General features: G+C 42.2%; 1 protein-coding gene and 1 long non-coding RNA gene across 8 annotated transcripts in view; one reads left to right on the forward strand and one right to left on the reverse strand.

Moving 5' to 3' along the window:
* The first annotated feature begins 242 nt into the window (after window positions 1-242).
* TMEM245 (transmembrane protein 245) overlaps window positions 243-14,531 on the forward strand; it is a 104,380-nt gene continuing 90,091 nt past the window's right edge. For 4 of the 7 annotated variants that reach the window (XM_055271563.2, XM_063636146.1, XM_055271562.2 and 1 more), the window contains exons 1-3: window positions 243-884; window positions 11,986-12,103; window positions 14,239-14,340. In XM_055271563.2, the coding sequence (XP_055127538.1) occupies window positions 303-884; window positions 11,986-12,103; window positions 14,239-14,340 (802 nt within the window). In that variant the 5' untranslated portion in view covers window positions 243-302. The remainder of the gene's footprint in view (window positions 885-11,985; window positions 12,104-14,238; window positions 14,341-14,531) is intronic. The other 3 variants (XM_063636145.1, XM_063636148.1, XM_063636144.1) reach the window with 2 other exon arrangements.
* LOC134736179 (uncharacterized) lies at window positions 2,099-8,343 on the reverse strand. The gene is made up of 3 exons (XR_010120002.1): window positions 8,195-8,343; window positions 4,076-4,204; window positions 2,099-2,354 (listed from the first exon to the last, which is right to left on the reverse strand). It is a non-coding gene; the product is annotated as an uncharacterized lncRNA (long non-coding RNA).

Below are 14,531 nucleotides of genomic sequence, written 5' to 3' on the forward strand. Positions count from 1 at the left end.
TTGGGATCTCGCCTCGCGAGAAATTGACATGAACGAATGAGTGAAAGGAGCTTTTTTTTTTCCCCCTCCGGGAAGATGTAGACCCTACAAACTTGTTAACAAGGCCTTGCAGACACCAAGGAGGCGGAGGCGTTCTCCCCATTCCCCTTTGGGAGTTGTAGTTTCCTGTAAGTGCTTGCTGGGTCTGTAAACCAGCGGGGAACTACAACTCCCACAATCTCGCGCGCCTCCCGCCCTGCCTCCCGCCCGCGATTCTCTCCCGACTCCCATTACCGCCCCTCGGGGGCGGCTGTGGCGGAGGAATGATGGCCGACGGCGGCGGACCTAAGGAGGCGCCCAGCCTGCGGGGCTCTCCTGGGCCGGCGCCGCGGGTCCCGCGCGCGGTCGGGCCGAGTGGCGGTGGCGGGGAGACCCCGCGGACCGCGGCGCTGGCGCTGCGCTTCGACAAGCCCATCAAGCAGGCCTTTTACAACACCGGGGCCGTGCTGTTCGTGTGCCTGTGCTGCGGCGCCGCGGTGCTGGTCTACTTCATCCTGGAGGCCTTCCTGCGGCCGCTGCTCTGGGCCGTGCTGTGCGGCACTTTTCTGCACCCCTTCAAGAGTTCGCTGACGCGCCTGGGCCGCCACTGGCTGCAGCGCCTGCACCGCGCGCACACGCCCATCGTCCTGGCCGCGCTGCTGCTGCCGCTCTGCTTCGTCGACTACGGCGTCGAGGCCCTGGGCGAGCAGGCGCTGCGCCGCCGCCGCCTGCTCCTGCTGCTCGGCGCCGGCGGCCCGCTCCTGTACGGCCTCTACTACCTCGGCAGCTACCTGGGCGTGCAGGTGCTGCTGGTGCACGCTGCCACGCTCATCTGCCGCGGGCTGGACTACTTCAGCAGCCTGTGGGTGAGTGAGCGGCAGTCCGCCCCCGTCCCCCGCCCGTGGTCCTGGCGCACTGGGGTGCAGTCGTGCAGCTGTTCCTCCGGGTGCAGGGGCGACGAGGGGCCACACCTGTGCTGCAGTGACCGTCCGTCTCCGCTTTCCTTCTCACACCTCAGGAATTTGGCGCACATTCTTCCAAAAAGGGGGCGGGCGTGATTTGAAACAGCCTCCCTGCTTTCCCCCTTGTTTCAATCCTAATAGGCCCTCTTAGGGGGACAGTGCCCTGGATTGAGAATCGCTATAACGCTTTGCAGAGAAAGGCCTCAGAGCATGGCATTGGGGCTTGGTTTTACTCCTGCTTGGAGAGGGCGGGGATGCTTCGGCCACCCTCAGTTCTGCGCATCTGAATGTCAGAGCTGTAAGGGACCTTAGAGATTCTAGGCCAACTTGCCATCCTGCAGATAGGAAAGGTGACCTCTTACCAGGCTAGGGCTACTTAGGGACAAAGAGGGGTCTGGGTGTCTTAGATTTCTCACAAGTCCTAAAACAAAGCTTGCTTCACTGGCTGGTGCTGCCTCTCAGTTCAGGCGATTTCTGTATAATTTGTGCAAGGCACTGGGTGCTGAGCCGCCTGTGCCTCTTCCTCTCCACGCTTTACTTTTTGGTAACTATTTTTGTTGTGCAGGGACTGGTGTACCACAGCACACCTCCTCCTGCCTGGAGTAAAGTAGCTGACCGCGTGAAGGAGAGAGACGTAGATTTGTGATGCTTGGATTACCCTGGGCTTACTCTTAGAAAACCAGGGAGCTTTAGAATTGGAAGGGATTTCAAAGATAATCTAGTGACACAATTCCTAACTCAGACTATATTGTGGACTAGTTAATTATCCCCATATTTAACTGGGGACTGTTAAAAACAAGTGGAGATTTAGTGCGTAAGAATGCCAATTGATTCATAAACAGTACCATTTACAGATAAATTTGATTCACTTTTTTTGTCAGTGAAATAAAGTTCAGTGTACCTTGACATCATTAAGTTGCAAAATATTAATTCCCCTTATCTGTCCAGCAGTGTTTTGGCTTGCCTGAGGTTATTGGCAGAGTGATGAATGACCCAAAACACCCTTCTTCTCTTGTTCCCTCAATACCACCTCTTGGTTCATGTTTAAAGTTGATCGAGGATATGTTAGGTACTGGGCTTTGTGAGAGATTTAAAAAAGGACTAAGATAGAGGTCCCGTCTTCAAGATACATATAATCCTATATGAACATATTCTAATGGAGATGACAGACATACAGATAAATGTTCATGACTCATCAGTTATGGGCCACAGGCCCAGAGAATGTGATTGGTCCAAAGTCACACAGCTCATGAGCAAATCTGTGGTTCACTTTTATGGAGGCCCAGTTCAGCGCTCTTTATCCTTTATCTTGCAGTTTCACAATTCAGCTAAGTGGATCGAATGCATCTTATCTAGAAGGCAGAACACTATGTTCTAAGAAAAATATGTTTGGTTATTTTCCTCAAGAAATTCAGTTTTGTCAAAGACACATTTATAGATTCTGCTAACATTTTTGACTGTTGATACTGCTCAAGGAGCATATCCATCAAACTATAGGAAATTAGAAAAGAAAGGCCTGCCATATGTAAATAGTATATTTTCATACTAGAGTAAGAAGTTGAATACCTAAGTAATTTGGCATGATTATGAGGCATTTCTACCAGTCTCTCTCAGATACTCAGTGGAAAGAGTTGAGCACTTGTAAAGAAACATCCACAGCTCGGCGTATACCTTTGAGTATCTTTTTACTGAAGATAAACCCTCATCTTTGTATTTCATTTGTGTGGGTTGCGGATGAGTGGAAGAGAAGTAGGGGCCAACATTGATTAGACCTGGGAGTGGGAGAAAGAAGGTCAAACCAATTAATGATTTTTTAAAAGCTTGAAATTGGCCAGGCACGGTGGCTCATGCCTGTAATCCCAGCACTTTGGGAGGTCGAGGCGGGTGGATCACCTGAGGTTAGGAGTTCAAGACCGGCCTGGCCAACATGGTGAAACCCCGTCTCTACCAAAAATACAGAAAAAAAAAAAAATTAGCTGGGTGTGGTGGTGGGCACCTGTAATCCCAACTATTTGGGAGGCTGAGGCAGAAGAATCACTTGAACCGGGGAGGCAGAGGTTGGAGTGAGCCGAGATTGCACCACTGCACTCCATTCTGGGTGACAAGAGCGAAACTCCGTCTCAAAAAAAAAAAAAAAAAAAAAAAAACCTTGAAATTCAGCTGTTTGGCTCAAGTGTTGGGAGCAAGGAAAAAGAGAGAGGGTTAAAAAAAAACTCAACATAAAAGAGTATGAGTTAAGTATTTGTGAGTAGGGAGTGGTAGAAGGGCTAAATTTGAAAGAGAATCTTCAGGTCAGTCTGAGTTTAAGAGAAACAAGGCAGGGAGTTGCATTCTGCTCAAGCAGCACTTAAGGGTGGATGGTTGGTTTGGGGTGAGGTGTACCTGGGAAGACAAGGAGTCCTTGCTCTCATCCAAAAGTGCTGATTAAGGCCAGGTGGCGTTGCCCACGCCTGTAGTCCCAGCACTTTGGGAGGCCCACACAGGTGAATCACTTGAGTCCAGGAGTTCGAGGTCAGCCTGGCCAACATGGTAAAACCGTCTCTACTAAAAATACAAAAAATTAGCCAGGCATGGTGGCGCACACCTGTGGTCCCGACTACTCGGGAGGCTGAGGCAATCTCTTGAACCCAGGAGCTGGAGGTTGCAGTGAGATGAGATTGTGCCCGTACACTCCAGCCTGGGTGACAGAGCAAGACCCTGTCTCAAAAAAAAAAAAAAAAAGTGCTGATTAAAGGCCATGCACAGTGGCTTAATGCCCTTAACCCTAGCACTTTGGGAGGCTGAGGGAGGATTGTCTGAGCCCAGGAGTTTGAGACCCTCCTGGGCAACATAATGTGACCTCCCCTGCCCCCAATCTTTTAAAATAAGAAAGAAAGTGCAGATTAAGGACTGACATTAAGTGAAAGTAGGTTATGTGACTGGGCAGGAGGCCCACTCTGGAACTTTTCCATCCCACAGTTCACAGCGGTTTGGCTTTATGAGCCCAAGGAGGGCTGCCTGGTATGGAACATGGTCTTTATGCTTTCTAGGCTACTTTAATCATGAGCCTGCTGCTGAAGAGCAGTATAGATGAGAGAGGCAGAGAGAAAAGTTACCTTTAAGTGAATCCCTGTTTTGATGACTTGACAGTTCATCCATTTAAGATCCAACTTTTGAGCATCTGCCACGTCCCAGGCACTAGATTAGGTTCTTTTACATGGGTGTTATGTCATTCTCACAATGTCCTATGAGGTAGGAGGGAGGGATTTCATATGTGAGAAAACTAATTCAGAGATTGATCTGTTCATGCTGTCAGTAAATGGCATTCAATAGACCTAGCAGCAGTTGAAGTCCTGCTGTTATCAAAACTCTTTGTAGTAACCTTCAATAAGGATTTTTAAAAAGTTTTCCCTAATACATTGTGTTTAATTATTTTTAATGGATTCTAGGCCAGGTGCGGTGCCTCACACCTGTAATCCCAGCACTTTGGGAAGCCGAGGCAGGCAGATCACCTGAGGTCAGGAGTGCGGGACCAGCCTGGCCAACATGGTGACACCCCGTCTCTACTAAAAATACAAAAATTAGCCGGGTGTGGCGGCTGACGCCATAATCCCAGCTACTCTGGAGGCTGAGGCAGGAGAATTGCTTGAAGCCGGGAGGCAGAGGTTGTAATGAGCCTAGATCGCGCCATTGCACTCCAGCCCGGGCGACAGAGCGAGACTCTGTCTCAAAAAAAAAAAAAGATTCCAGTTACTAGGAAAAAATCAGAAGAATATCAGCATTCTAGTCATCTAGAAACCTTATTCATCTCTCTTCTTTCTTCTCTTTTATTTTTATATCTATGCAGTTTTCCAGGTCCCATCAATTTTCCTTTTTAGTGTCTTTGGGACCTGTGTTTTTCTTTTTTCTTTTTTCTTTTTTTCTTCTTATATTTTGGGATGGAGTTTTGCTCTTTGCCCAGGCTGGAGTGCAATGGTGTGATCTCGGCTCACTGCAAGCTCTACCTCCCCGGTTCAAGCAATTCTCCTGCTTCAGCCTCCCGAGTAGCTGGGATTACAGGCACCCACCACCACGTCCGGCTAATTTTTGTGTTATTTTTAATAGAGGCGGGGTTTCACCATGTGGCCAGGCTGGTATCGAACTCCTGACCTCAGGTGATCCACCCTCCTTGGCCTCCCAAAGTGCTGGGATTACAGGCATGAGCCACTGCGCGTGGCCTGGACCTATGTTTTTCTTCGTCACTAGTTTTTCTTTCCAGTTCAGTTCCTCTTCACGTCACTTGTAGATTTCTTCAGTCTCCTAAAACTCCATGCTTCTTACAAGTGAAAAACTAATCATTTATGGGATGAGTAACTCTTTTTCAGCAGTTTCAAGTATGTTTGGAGATTGCACTGACTTAGTAAGTGACTTCAGAACACTTAAAAAAAAAAATCAACTGTTGTACCAGGTTCACATGTTACTCAGTTCTTGGCATCTTCCCATGGTGGAGTTGTGCAAGGTAAATTTGAAAAAGCTGATGGCGTGTCCTGCTCCACCATTTCTCTCTGTTGGGGGGCATTCTGATCTTCCTCATTCTGTTAATTTAGACTTGGTGGAAAATTTGAAGACCATTTAGTTTTTGCAGTAGTAATAGATTTGTTTTTTCTGTGGTCTCTGATCCCATTGTTTCCATCTTTTTAAAGAAGCATGAGGTGGAGAGAGTAGTGGCTGAAAGATAAAAACACCTTAAGTTCTAAACTTGGCTCTCCTGGTAACTAACTTTGTGACCTTGGGCAGACCAGGGCCCTCCTCTGGGACATTCAGTCCCAATTGTGTAAAGTGAGGGGTTGGCTTGAACAATTTCTAAGATTTCACGATGTTCTATTTTACAGGTGACAAGAGGCTCTCCAGCAGTGGACGTTAGTCAGCCATTCACTACTGACACCGTTCCACTTTTAAACGCATTTCTAGGTTTGTTTCTGCTTGCCTGGCAGCAAGAAACGAGAGGAAAGTTTCTAGTGCTTAGTTTTCTCAGTTAAAGACCTTGAATATGAAAATTGTTGACTCTAAGTTGCCATATGACAAAGAGAACGGTTTTCACATTAGAATTAAGTGGATAATTTAAGGACCCGAAGCAGTTGCTGCTTGAGGCTATGATTAGGGCTGTGGCTCCATAACTTGGGAGGTTTGTAGTTGTGGTGTTTTTGTTTTGTTTTGTTTTTGGGACGGACTTATGCTCTTGTTGCCCAGGCTGGAGTGCAATGGCGCGTTTTCGGCTCACTGCAACCTCTGCCTCCTGGGTTCAAGTGATTCTCCTGCCTCAGCCTCCTGAGTGGCTGGGATTACGGGCGCCTGCCACCATGCCCGGCTAATTTTTTGTGTTTTTAGTAGAGACAAAGTTCCACCATGTTGGCCAGACTGGTCTCAAACTCCTAACCTCAGGTGATTCCCCTGCCTTGGCCTCCCAAAGTGCTGGGATTACAGGTGTGAGCCACTGCACCCTTCCTGTAGTTTTATTCTGTCTAAAAAAAGCTTAGGAAACTGTTCTGCAGAAATGTGTAACAGAAGCAACCAAGTTGTTTTTCCAGTTAATGCCCAGATGACAATAAATGAAACAAAGATGGTTGAAAAGGCAGTCTCTACTTAATGTTTTCTACATTTAATATGTTTTTTAACCAGAAAAGTATATGTGGATAATCGTGTGAAATGAAAGGAAAATGTGATTGCCTATTAGTTCCCTTTACTTGAAGTGCTAAGTAAATGTTGCCAAATTTTATGCAGTCTTATGTAGTGTCTAGCACATTGGTGCTATAAAAACGACTATGGAATGTATATTTTGAAAAGGACACGTTGTTTTGGAGAACATAAATTTGGAAAAATATGCCCTCTTATCTGTAACTGTGGCTCATTGATTTAATGCCTGGAATAAAATTCACACTTGAATAGGTTTGCTCAGAGGCTAAACATATATAAAGTTGACTTGTTAACCTCGTGTTTCTGTGTTAGTGAAGATTTAAGAATTAAAAAACTCTTAAGAGGTCCTAGACTAGAAATTGTGTGTGAAACATGAATGTACAAATCCTTATTTTTGTTATTTTAAACGATACTTAGTGATTTAAAATGTTGACTCAAGTAAAATATGCTTGTTACATTTGGAAAAACGTAAGCAGAATAGAAGTTTGTATGGTAAAAGTGAATTATCCCTTTCCTTCCCTCGCCCTGCCCCCCGGCCCCGCCAAGATGGAGTCTTGCTCTGTCACTCAGGCTGGAGTGCGGTGGCTCCATCTCGGCTAACTGCAACCTCCGCCTCCCAGGTTCAAGCAATTCTCTTGCCTCAGCCTTCCAAGTAGCTAGGATTACAGGTGCCCGCCACCACGCCTGGCTAATTTTTGTATTTTTAGTAGAGACGGGGTTTCACCATGTCGGCTAGGCTAGTCTTGAAATCCTGACCTCATGATCTGCCCATCGTGGTCTCCCAAAGTGCTAGGATTACAGGCATGAGCCACCGCGCCCAGCCAAATTATCCCTTTTCTCTACCACTATTCCCACTGTTCAGATGTTACTATTGTTAACTGCTTGATGTAAAGGCTCCTAAATTCATTTCTATGCCCATGTGAACATATAAAGTAGAAGGTTTTTGTTTTTTGTTTTTTAAAACAAAGATGAGATAACATACATATAGTTCTGAACCTTGCTCTTTCATTTATCATTGTACTGTGGCGATCTTTCCTTGTTAGCACTTAGAGATATACGTCTTTCTTTTTTTTTTTTTTTTCGAGATGGAGTTTTGCTCTTGCTGCCCAGGCTGGAGTGCAGTGGTGCAATCTCGGCTCACTATAACCTCCACCTCCCGGGTTCAAGCGATTCTCCTGCCTCAGCCTCCCAAGTAGCCGGGATTACAGGCACATGCCACCACACCTGATTAATTTTTGTATTTTTAGTAGAGACGGGGTTCCACCACATTGGCCAGGCTGGTCTCGAACTCCTGACTTCATGTGATCTGCCCGCCTCAGCCTCCCAAAGTGTAAGGATTACAGGCGTGAGCCACTGCGCCTGGCCACTTCTTTTTAATACTGCTACAGTATAAATCTTTTTTCTCGCCCTCCCCCCCATGCCTTTTAGAAAATGTTTTTAACAGATTTTCTTAGCTCTGAATTTGTATTAGAATACTTTGATAAACATTTTTAACCATTGGTAATTGTATAATCATAATGGGCTTAATGTAAACTCTAACGTGTTTTTATAAATGGCCATACCTCTTGAACTAATATTACTTCTGCGAATCTTTTCTGAGGAAACACTTCAAAATACTGGAAAAAAATCCAGAAGTCAAAAGAATTTCCTAAAAGTTAAAAATACTTCTTTTTCTCTTTATAAAGATACTACATAACCTTAGTAGAAAATTGAGTACCTGTAATAAAACATAAAGAAGCAGATTACTCCTTGAAATCCAACCATCTAGAGATAATATTTTAAAACATTTTTTGTTGAGTATATTTTCACCATTATAAATTTACACACGAATAAATTGACACTGTAGCACTGTATATTGATGTTCATCATACTGTTGAAAGTCTGACTACTGAATCTTTGGAGATAACATTATTTAAACAGTTCACTATAAAATGATATTTAAGTTGTTCTCAATTTTTTATATTGTACATGGCAACAGTGAATATTTTTATATGTGCCTGCACAGTGTGCTTCTGTAAAACACTCCTAAAAGTAGAATTGGGGAGTATGTTTTAGAATGGTTATTTTAAACTGGAATGAGGTAATCTGTGAGTTTCAGGTTGATAGATGAAAATACATGCTTCTTGTTAGACAATAAATTTCTCTTAAAAAATCTGAAGTATGCAGTCTCTTATTGTTTCTCTTCCTGCAAATGATACTAATTCCTTATGCATACAGATAAGAAACAAAAACTTCTTAGAGGTACTGTATAAATTGTGACCTCCAGTTCAGCTTCTTACTAAGGGTAGTACTTACTTTGTCATCTCTGGTCGACATTTGCTCAAACACTTTTAGTAATGATTATTCCATTTGTAGATAGTTATAGTTTATTGGAAAAACCTATCCTTTTACTGAGCTGTGTTATTTCCTAATTCCCACCTGTTTCTGCTCTCAGAACCACAGAAAATCAAGTCTTGTGCCTCTCCCAGATGACATTTTAAAAATTATTTGACAATAGCTACAAAATCTTGATATTTCCTTCTCTTTTCTGAGAAAAACTTTTTTTTCTTTTTCCCCTAGCCACATTTATATATTGTGTTGTGATTTCTATTTCCTTTCCCAGGCTGAATTTTGTTGTGTGGTTTGGTAGCGCAAAATTAATTGAAACAATCACTTTCCCTGATACGAGTATTGTACTTCTAGAAATAAGTGCTTCTACTAGTCATACGCTGACTCATACTAAACTGAAAAGTGGTTCAGATGTTCTCTTTCCATTCCATAGTTGTACAGTTGAGTTTTGAATCTCAAAGCAGAACTTTGCATTTCTTTTCATATAATTTAATCTTGTTTGGATTAGCTCATTGTTCTGGCTTCAGGATATCTTTTTGAATCATGATAGATTATCTCAATATTTATTGACAACTCAGTTTTGTATAACTGGTTTGTGTAAAATCGGTTTTTTCAGTTATTGTGCCTCTAGTCTTTCATCTAAGTGACTGACGTTTAATAGGGTCGGGCTAACTGACGAACCTCTGAAGACTATCCATTTACTGTGGATTTTTTTTTTTAATTTCAACAAGTTGTAGTTGTCAAAATTGACTTTTTTTTTTTTTTTTTTTGGAGAAGGAGTCTCGCTCTGTCGCCCAGGCTGGAGTGCAGTGGAGGGATCTCGGCTCATTGCAAGCTCCGCCTCCCGGGTTCACGCCATTCTCCTGCCTCAGCCTCTCCGAGTAGCTGGGACTACAGGCGCCCGCCACTACGCCCGGCTAATTTTTTGTTATTTTTAGTAGAGAAGGGGTTTCACCGTGGTCTCGATATCCTGACCTCGTGATCCGCCCGCCTCGGCCTCCCAAAGTGCTGGGATTACAAGCGTGAGCCACCGCGCCCGGCCCAAAATTGACTTTTTATTTTCCCTTGTGAAAATCCGAGCAGTTTTTGCTTATCTTTAGTATTCTAGCACCACACTTCTTTCTCCTTATGGTTAGAAAAGTACACTCTGGAGCCACATTCCTGGGTTCTAATCCCGCCTCTGTCATTTATTAGCTGGCCTTGGGCAAGTCACTTCTATGAAATCTGAGTTTCTTTCATGTGTAAAATGAGGATCATAATAGTACTTACTTTGTGGGGTTATGAGGATCAAATGAGTTAGTATACATAAAGCATTAGAATAGGGCCTGGCACATAGGAGTGTTAAATGTTATATAAGTGTACTATTATTGTACTCAGATTTTTTTCTGTGCTCTGCAGTCAGATCTCAAATTCTTTGAATTCCCAGGGTAAATTGGTCTGGTCCAGCAATTCTGGACTTTTTGAAGCAGCTGTAGTCTCACTTCCCATGTCCTCATATTTTTGAGCTTCAAAGCTCTTTAATATTTCATCTGATAGAGTTACTTGAAGAAAGATTTTAATGTCCTTTTTATTATTATAAAAGAATTAGTGCTTATTAAAGGCAGTTTGGAAAATACAGAAAAAAGTGAAAGGAAAAACAAAATTTTGCCACCCAAATACAGCCACTAACTTCTTAGTACATTTTCTTTTCCTCCCACCATATAGTAGATGTAATCACATCACAAGTATTTTTTGTATTTTACTTCTAACTTAATATGATATTGGGAGTTTTTAAACTATATAGTCTTTGTTTTTAAGAAGTGATTTTAATGGTTGCCTAACATTTTATTGAGTGAATTGTAATCATTTCCCAGTTGTTGACCTTTTAGGTAATCACTTTTTCCACTGTTCTGAATCACATTCTGATGAGCTTCTTTATATTTAAAGCTTTTTAAGAATTTATCATTAGGATAAAGTCTGAAAGTTGAATTCTGAGATTAGAAGCCATAAACATTTTTAAGATGCGAAGATTATTTTTATTGATAGATTTGACCAAAATAACGTAAGAGATAGTTTTTTTCTGTCTTTTTAGTAATCCCATCAGTTATTTATTCTTCATCTCTGAATTATATAGCTTGAAGTTTCTTTTTGTCTTAATTTGCTTTTTTTTTTTTTTTTTTGGCAAGGTTCATGTCAAACTTGACTTTTAGCTTCTTGGTCTTATGTTAATTAAGGTCTTTGTGCTCATATTCTGGATTATGTATTCCCTCTGTGTTTTATAAATGTTCTATTAAAATATGAGTTTCTGTGTAGGCTATGCTGGTTTCTTTTGATGCTTCTTAAGCTCTAGGGTCATTTAACTTTAGTGTAGGAAGAACTGAGGAGGGTATCCTGGCTAATTCTTCTGTTCTGAAGTCCTGCTGTTTGTTCCTCTAATAATATTTTTTTCAGGCACACTTCTTCAGCTGGTGCATCATAACTCTGGATTAGGTTCTAATCATCTGTTGCCTAGATTATTTCAGCAGGGTCACACTTCAGCTGGCTGCTTTCTAACTTTTACAGAGTTATTTTCCCAGTAACAAGCATATTTTATAAGCTGAAATAGAATCTTTTAACCTGATTCTTTTTGGAAAGCTTTCTTTTTCTTGTTTTTTTTTTTTTTTCTTTCAGTTTCTTTTCTAAACATTGATCAACAGAGAAAACTGTAGGAATTCCATAAGATTAGACTCTTAATTTAAATCCATGGTTTATGCTTTGAATATTTTATCTCAAGCATTTTTGTGTATAAGATGGGTTTTGAACTATGTATCTTTTGTTAAACAACTATTTAATATCACTACATGAGATTTCAAATGCCTAGTATTTCAAAACTTGGGTTCTCTAAACGAGGAGAATCTAGGCACGTTTCTTTGGCACCATCAACCTTCATCTTTTCTGTGCTATGTCCAGAGCATTCCTGCTGTATAGACACTTGACAGATTTTGTATAATTGTATGTTCATTTTCATATGTATAGATTTTACAGCTGTGTCTTTCATTTATTTAAGATCTGGACGTTGGTGGTTGGCTACGTGCTGACTGTTTCATTCAAGTGGAATGCAAGCACTGAACGCTACTTGAGAGCAGTTTCAATTCCTGTCTGGATTATATTGCTTTTTCATTTAGGTGGGTTCCTTCTTTTTTTTTTTTAAGTCTAGCCTAAGGTCAGCAGAGGCTGACTGTGTGAATGAAAGTGAATTTTTTGTAGTGTTATATGTTGCATTTAACATTCTTTAATTTTTAGAAAATGTTATGCTTTAATCTTTCATTAAATTTTAATGAAAATGATGTGCTTTAAAATGTCTTTAATTATGTTCATTTTCCAAAAGGTCCTTTTAAAAGTCAATACATCTTAAAAAGTAGAGCACCCTTGGATTCTCATATCATTTCTGAGTGTCATACTTAGGGGAAGATATAGATAAGCAGTCAACGATAAGAGGTGCTCAGAATCATGTGTGAGAACCAGTTAAAGGAACTAGAGATGTTTACTCTGGATAAGAGGAGGGAACTGGGGCTCTAGGGTGGAAAGGAGATAGAGGTAAGGAGGATATAAGACATGAAAGCCTATTTCTAATATTTGAAGGACTGCCCTGTGAAAGAATGCTTTAAACAGATCTCTGTAACCATGAGGGAGAGATGTCAGAGTCGTGAGTAGCTTCAGAGAGACAAATCTCTTTTCCACATAAGGATGATTCATGTCAGAGCTGCTCAGAGTAATGGGTTCCCTGTTATGTTAGCTGGGTGGCTGCTCAGATGTTGATTTTTCAGTGTGGTACTTATGATTGAGACTTTCATCTCCCAAGTTTGAGCCAGTGGAAACACTAAGTTCTAATTTAACAACACAATTCAGTAACCCAGAGCAGTAGATAGCCTTAAAGTAGTTTCCAGAGCTACTACTTACTGTTAAAAATAAAATAAAAAACAGCAATGTCTCTGTCTTTGTTTGATGTCAAACAAAGCATTATTCTCTAGCTTTGTTGAGTCGGAATGATAGAGGAATTTATCTGCAAGAACCCATATGTCAGATATGACTCATTTTGAACTCGGGGAAGGCAGAGGAGGGAGGCAGGCAGGCAGGGATGTTTATGAGGTTCTAGGTGGACTCAGGGAAATGGTTATGGGTAGGGACCTGTTTCTTGGTGACTTGTAAACTTTTTTTTTTTTTTTTTTTGAGACAGCATCTCACTCCATTGCCCAGGCTGGAGTGCAGTGGTGTGATCTTGGCTCACTGCAGCCTCCACCTCGTGGGTTCAAGCAATTCTCCTGCCTCAGCCCCCCAAGTAGCTGGGATTACAGGCATGTACCACCACACCTGGCTAATTTTTTTTTTGTATTTTTAGTAGAGATGGGATTTCACCATGCTGGCCAGGCTGGTCTCGAACTCCCAACCTCAAATTAGCCACCTGCCTCAGCCCCCCCAAAGTGCCGGGATTACAGGTGTGAGCCACTGCGCCCAGCCAACTTGTAAACATTTTTGCATTATACACTGAGAAGGAGACATTGACGGTTTTGCTGTGCTCTTTTGGGCCATTCTCTTTCTTGAGAAAGTTCACAACCAGTGGTATTTTCAAGAAACCAAGTCAGGCCGGGCGCGGTGGCTCACGCTTGTAATCCCAGCACTTTGGGAGGCCGAGGCGGGCGGATCACGAGGTCAGGAGATCGAGACCACAGTGAGACCCCGTCTCTACTAAAAATAAAAAAAAAATTAGCCGGGCGTGGTGGCGGGCGCCTGTAGTCCCAGCTACTCGGAGAGGCTGAGGCAGGAGAATGGCGTGAACCCGGGAGGCGGAGCTTGCAGTGAGCCGAGATTGCGCCACTGCACTCCAGCCTGGGCGACAGAGCGAGACTCCGTCTCAAAAAAAAAAAAAAAAAAAAAAAAGAAACCAAGTCAGACTTTATGACTTTGAGATCTATGCCTAATTGTGGTCATTCTGGGGTGAAGTAGATGGTTTGAGTTCGGGATGGTTTTAGACCTTTGATATGCATTACAATAGACTCTCCTTAATAGAACCCCATTAAAGGTAGGCCGGCATATACCCTATCCATTTGACTAGGGGCCTCTGGGAGCAGGGATGAACTTAATTTTGAGAAATCTTGAAGTTTATCTAATGGACTTCAATTTTTTTTTTTTTTTGCCTGATAAGTAATTCTGTAACTAACATATATACCAGATTGTTCTGTCAAACTGCAAAACTGAGTTTTGTAAAAACAAGTACTAGGTTTTTATTTCACTAAAAATGTTAATTCTTAATAATTTGCAGCATCCCTGGCTGGCTCATGGAGAATTCCAGTATTCCTGGTTATTGTTTTCTTGATGTCTGTGGGTACCCTCTATGAAAAACAGAATGGAAAAGAGTCTTCTGGTAAGAAATAGGGCATTCTATTAATACTACTCTTTGAAGTATTTTGGAGAGTAGCTTTTTAAAAAATGCTATGATGAAACAGCTTTGAATCTATTTAAAAACCTATGGTGGTTTCTGAGTGGAAAATAAATTGTTTAAAATATTTTAGGTTGTTAGACCATGATTTGTTTTGGTATTATTTTATTGAGGCA

This window comes from Symphalangus syndactylus, chromosome 3, assembly GCF_028878055.3.
Source record: "Symphalangus syndactylus isolate Jambi chromosome 3, NHGRI_mSymSyn1-v2.1_pri, whole genome shotgun sequence".
Lineage (NCBI taxonomy): Eukaryota > Metazoa > Chordata > Mammalia > Primates > Hylobatidae > Symphalangus > Symphalangus syndactylus.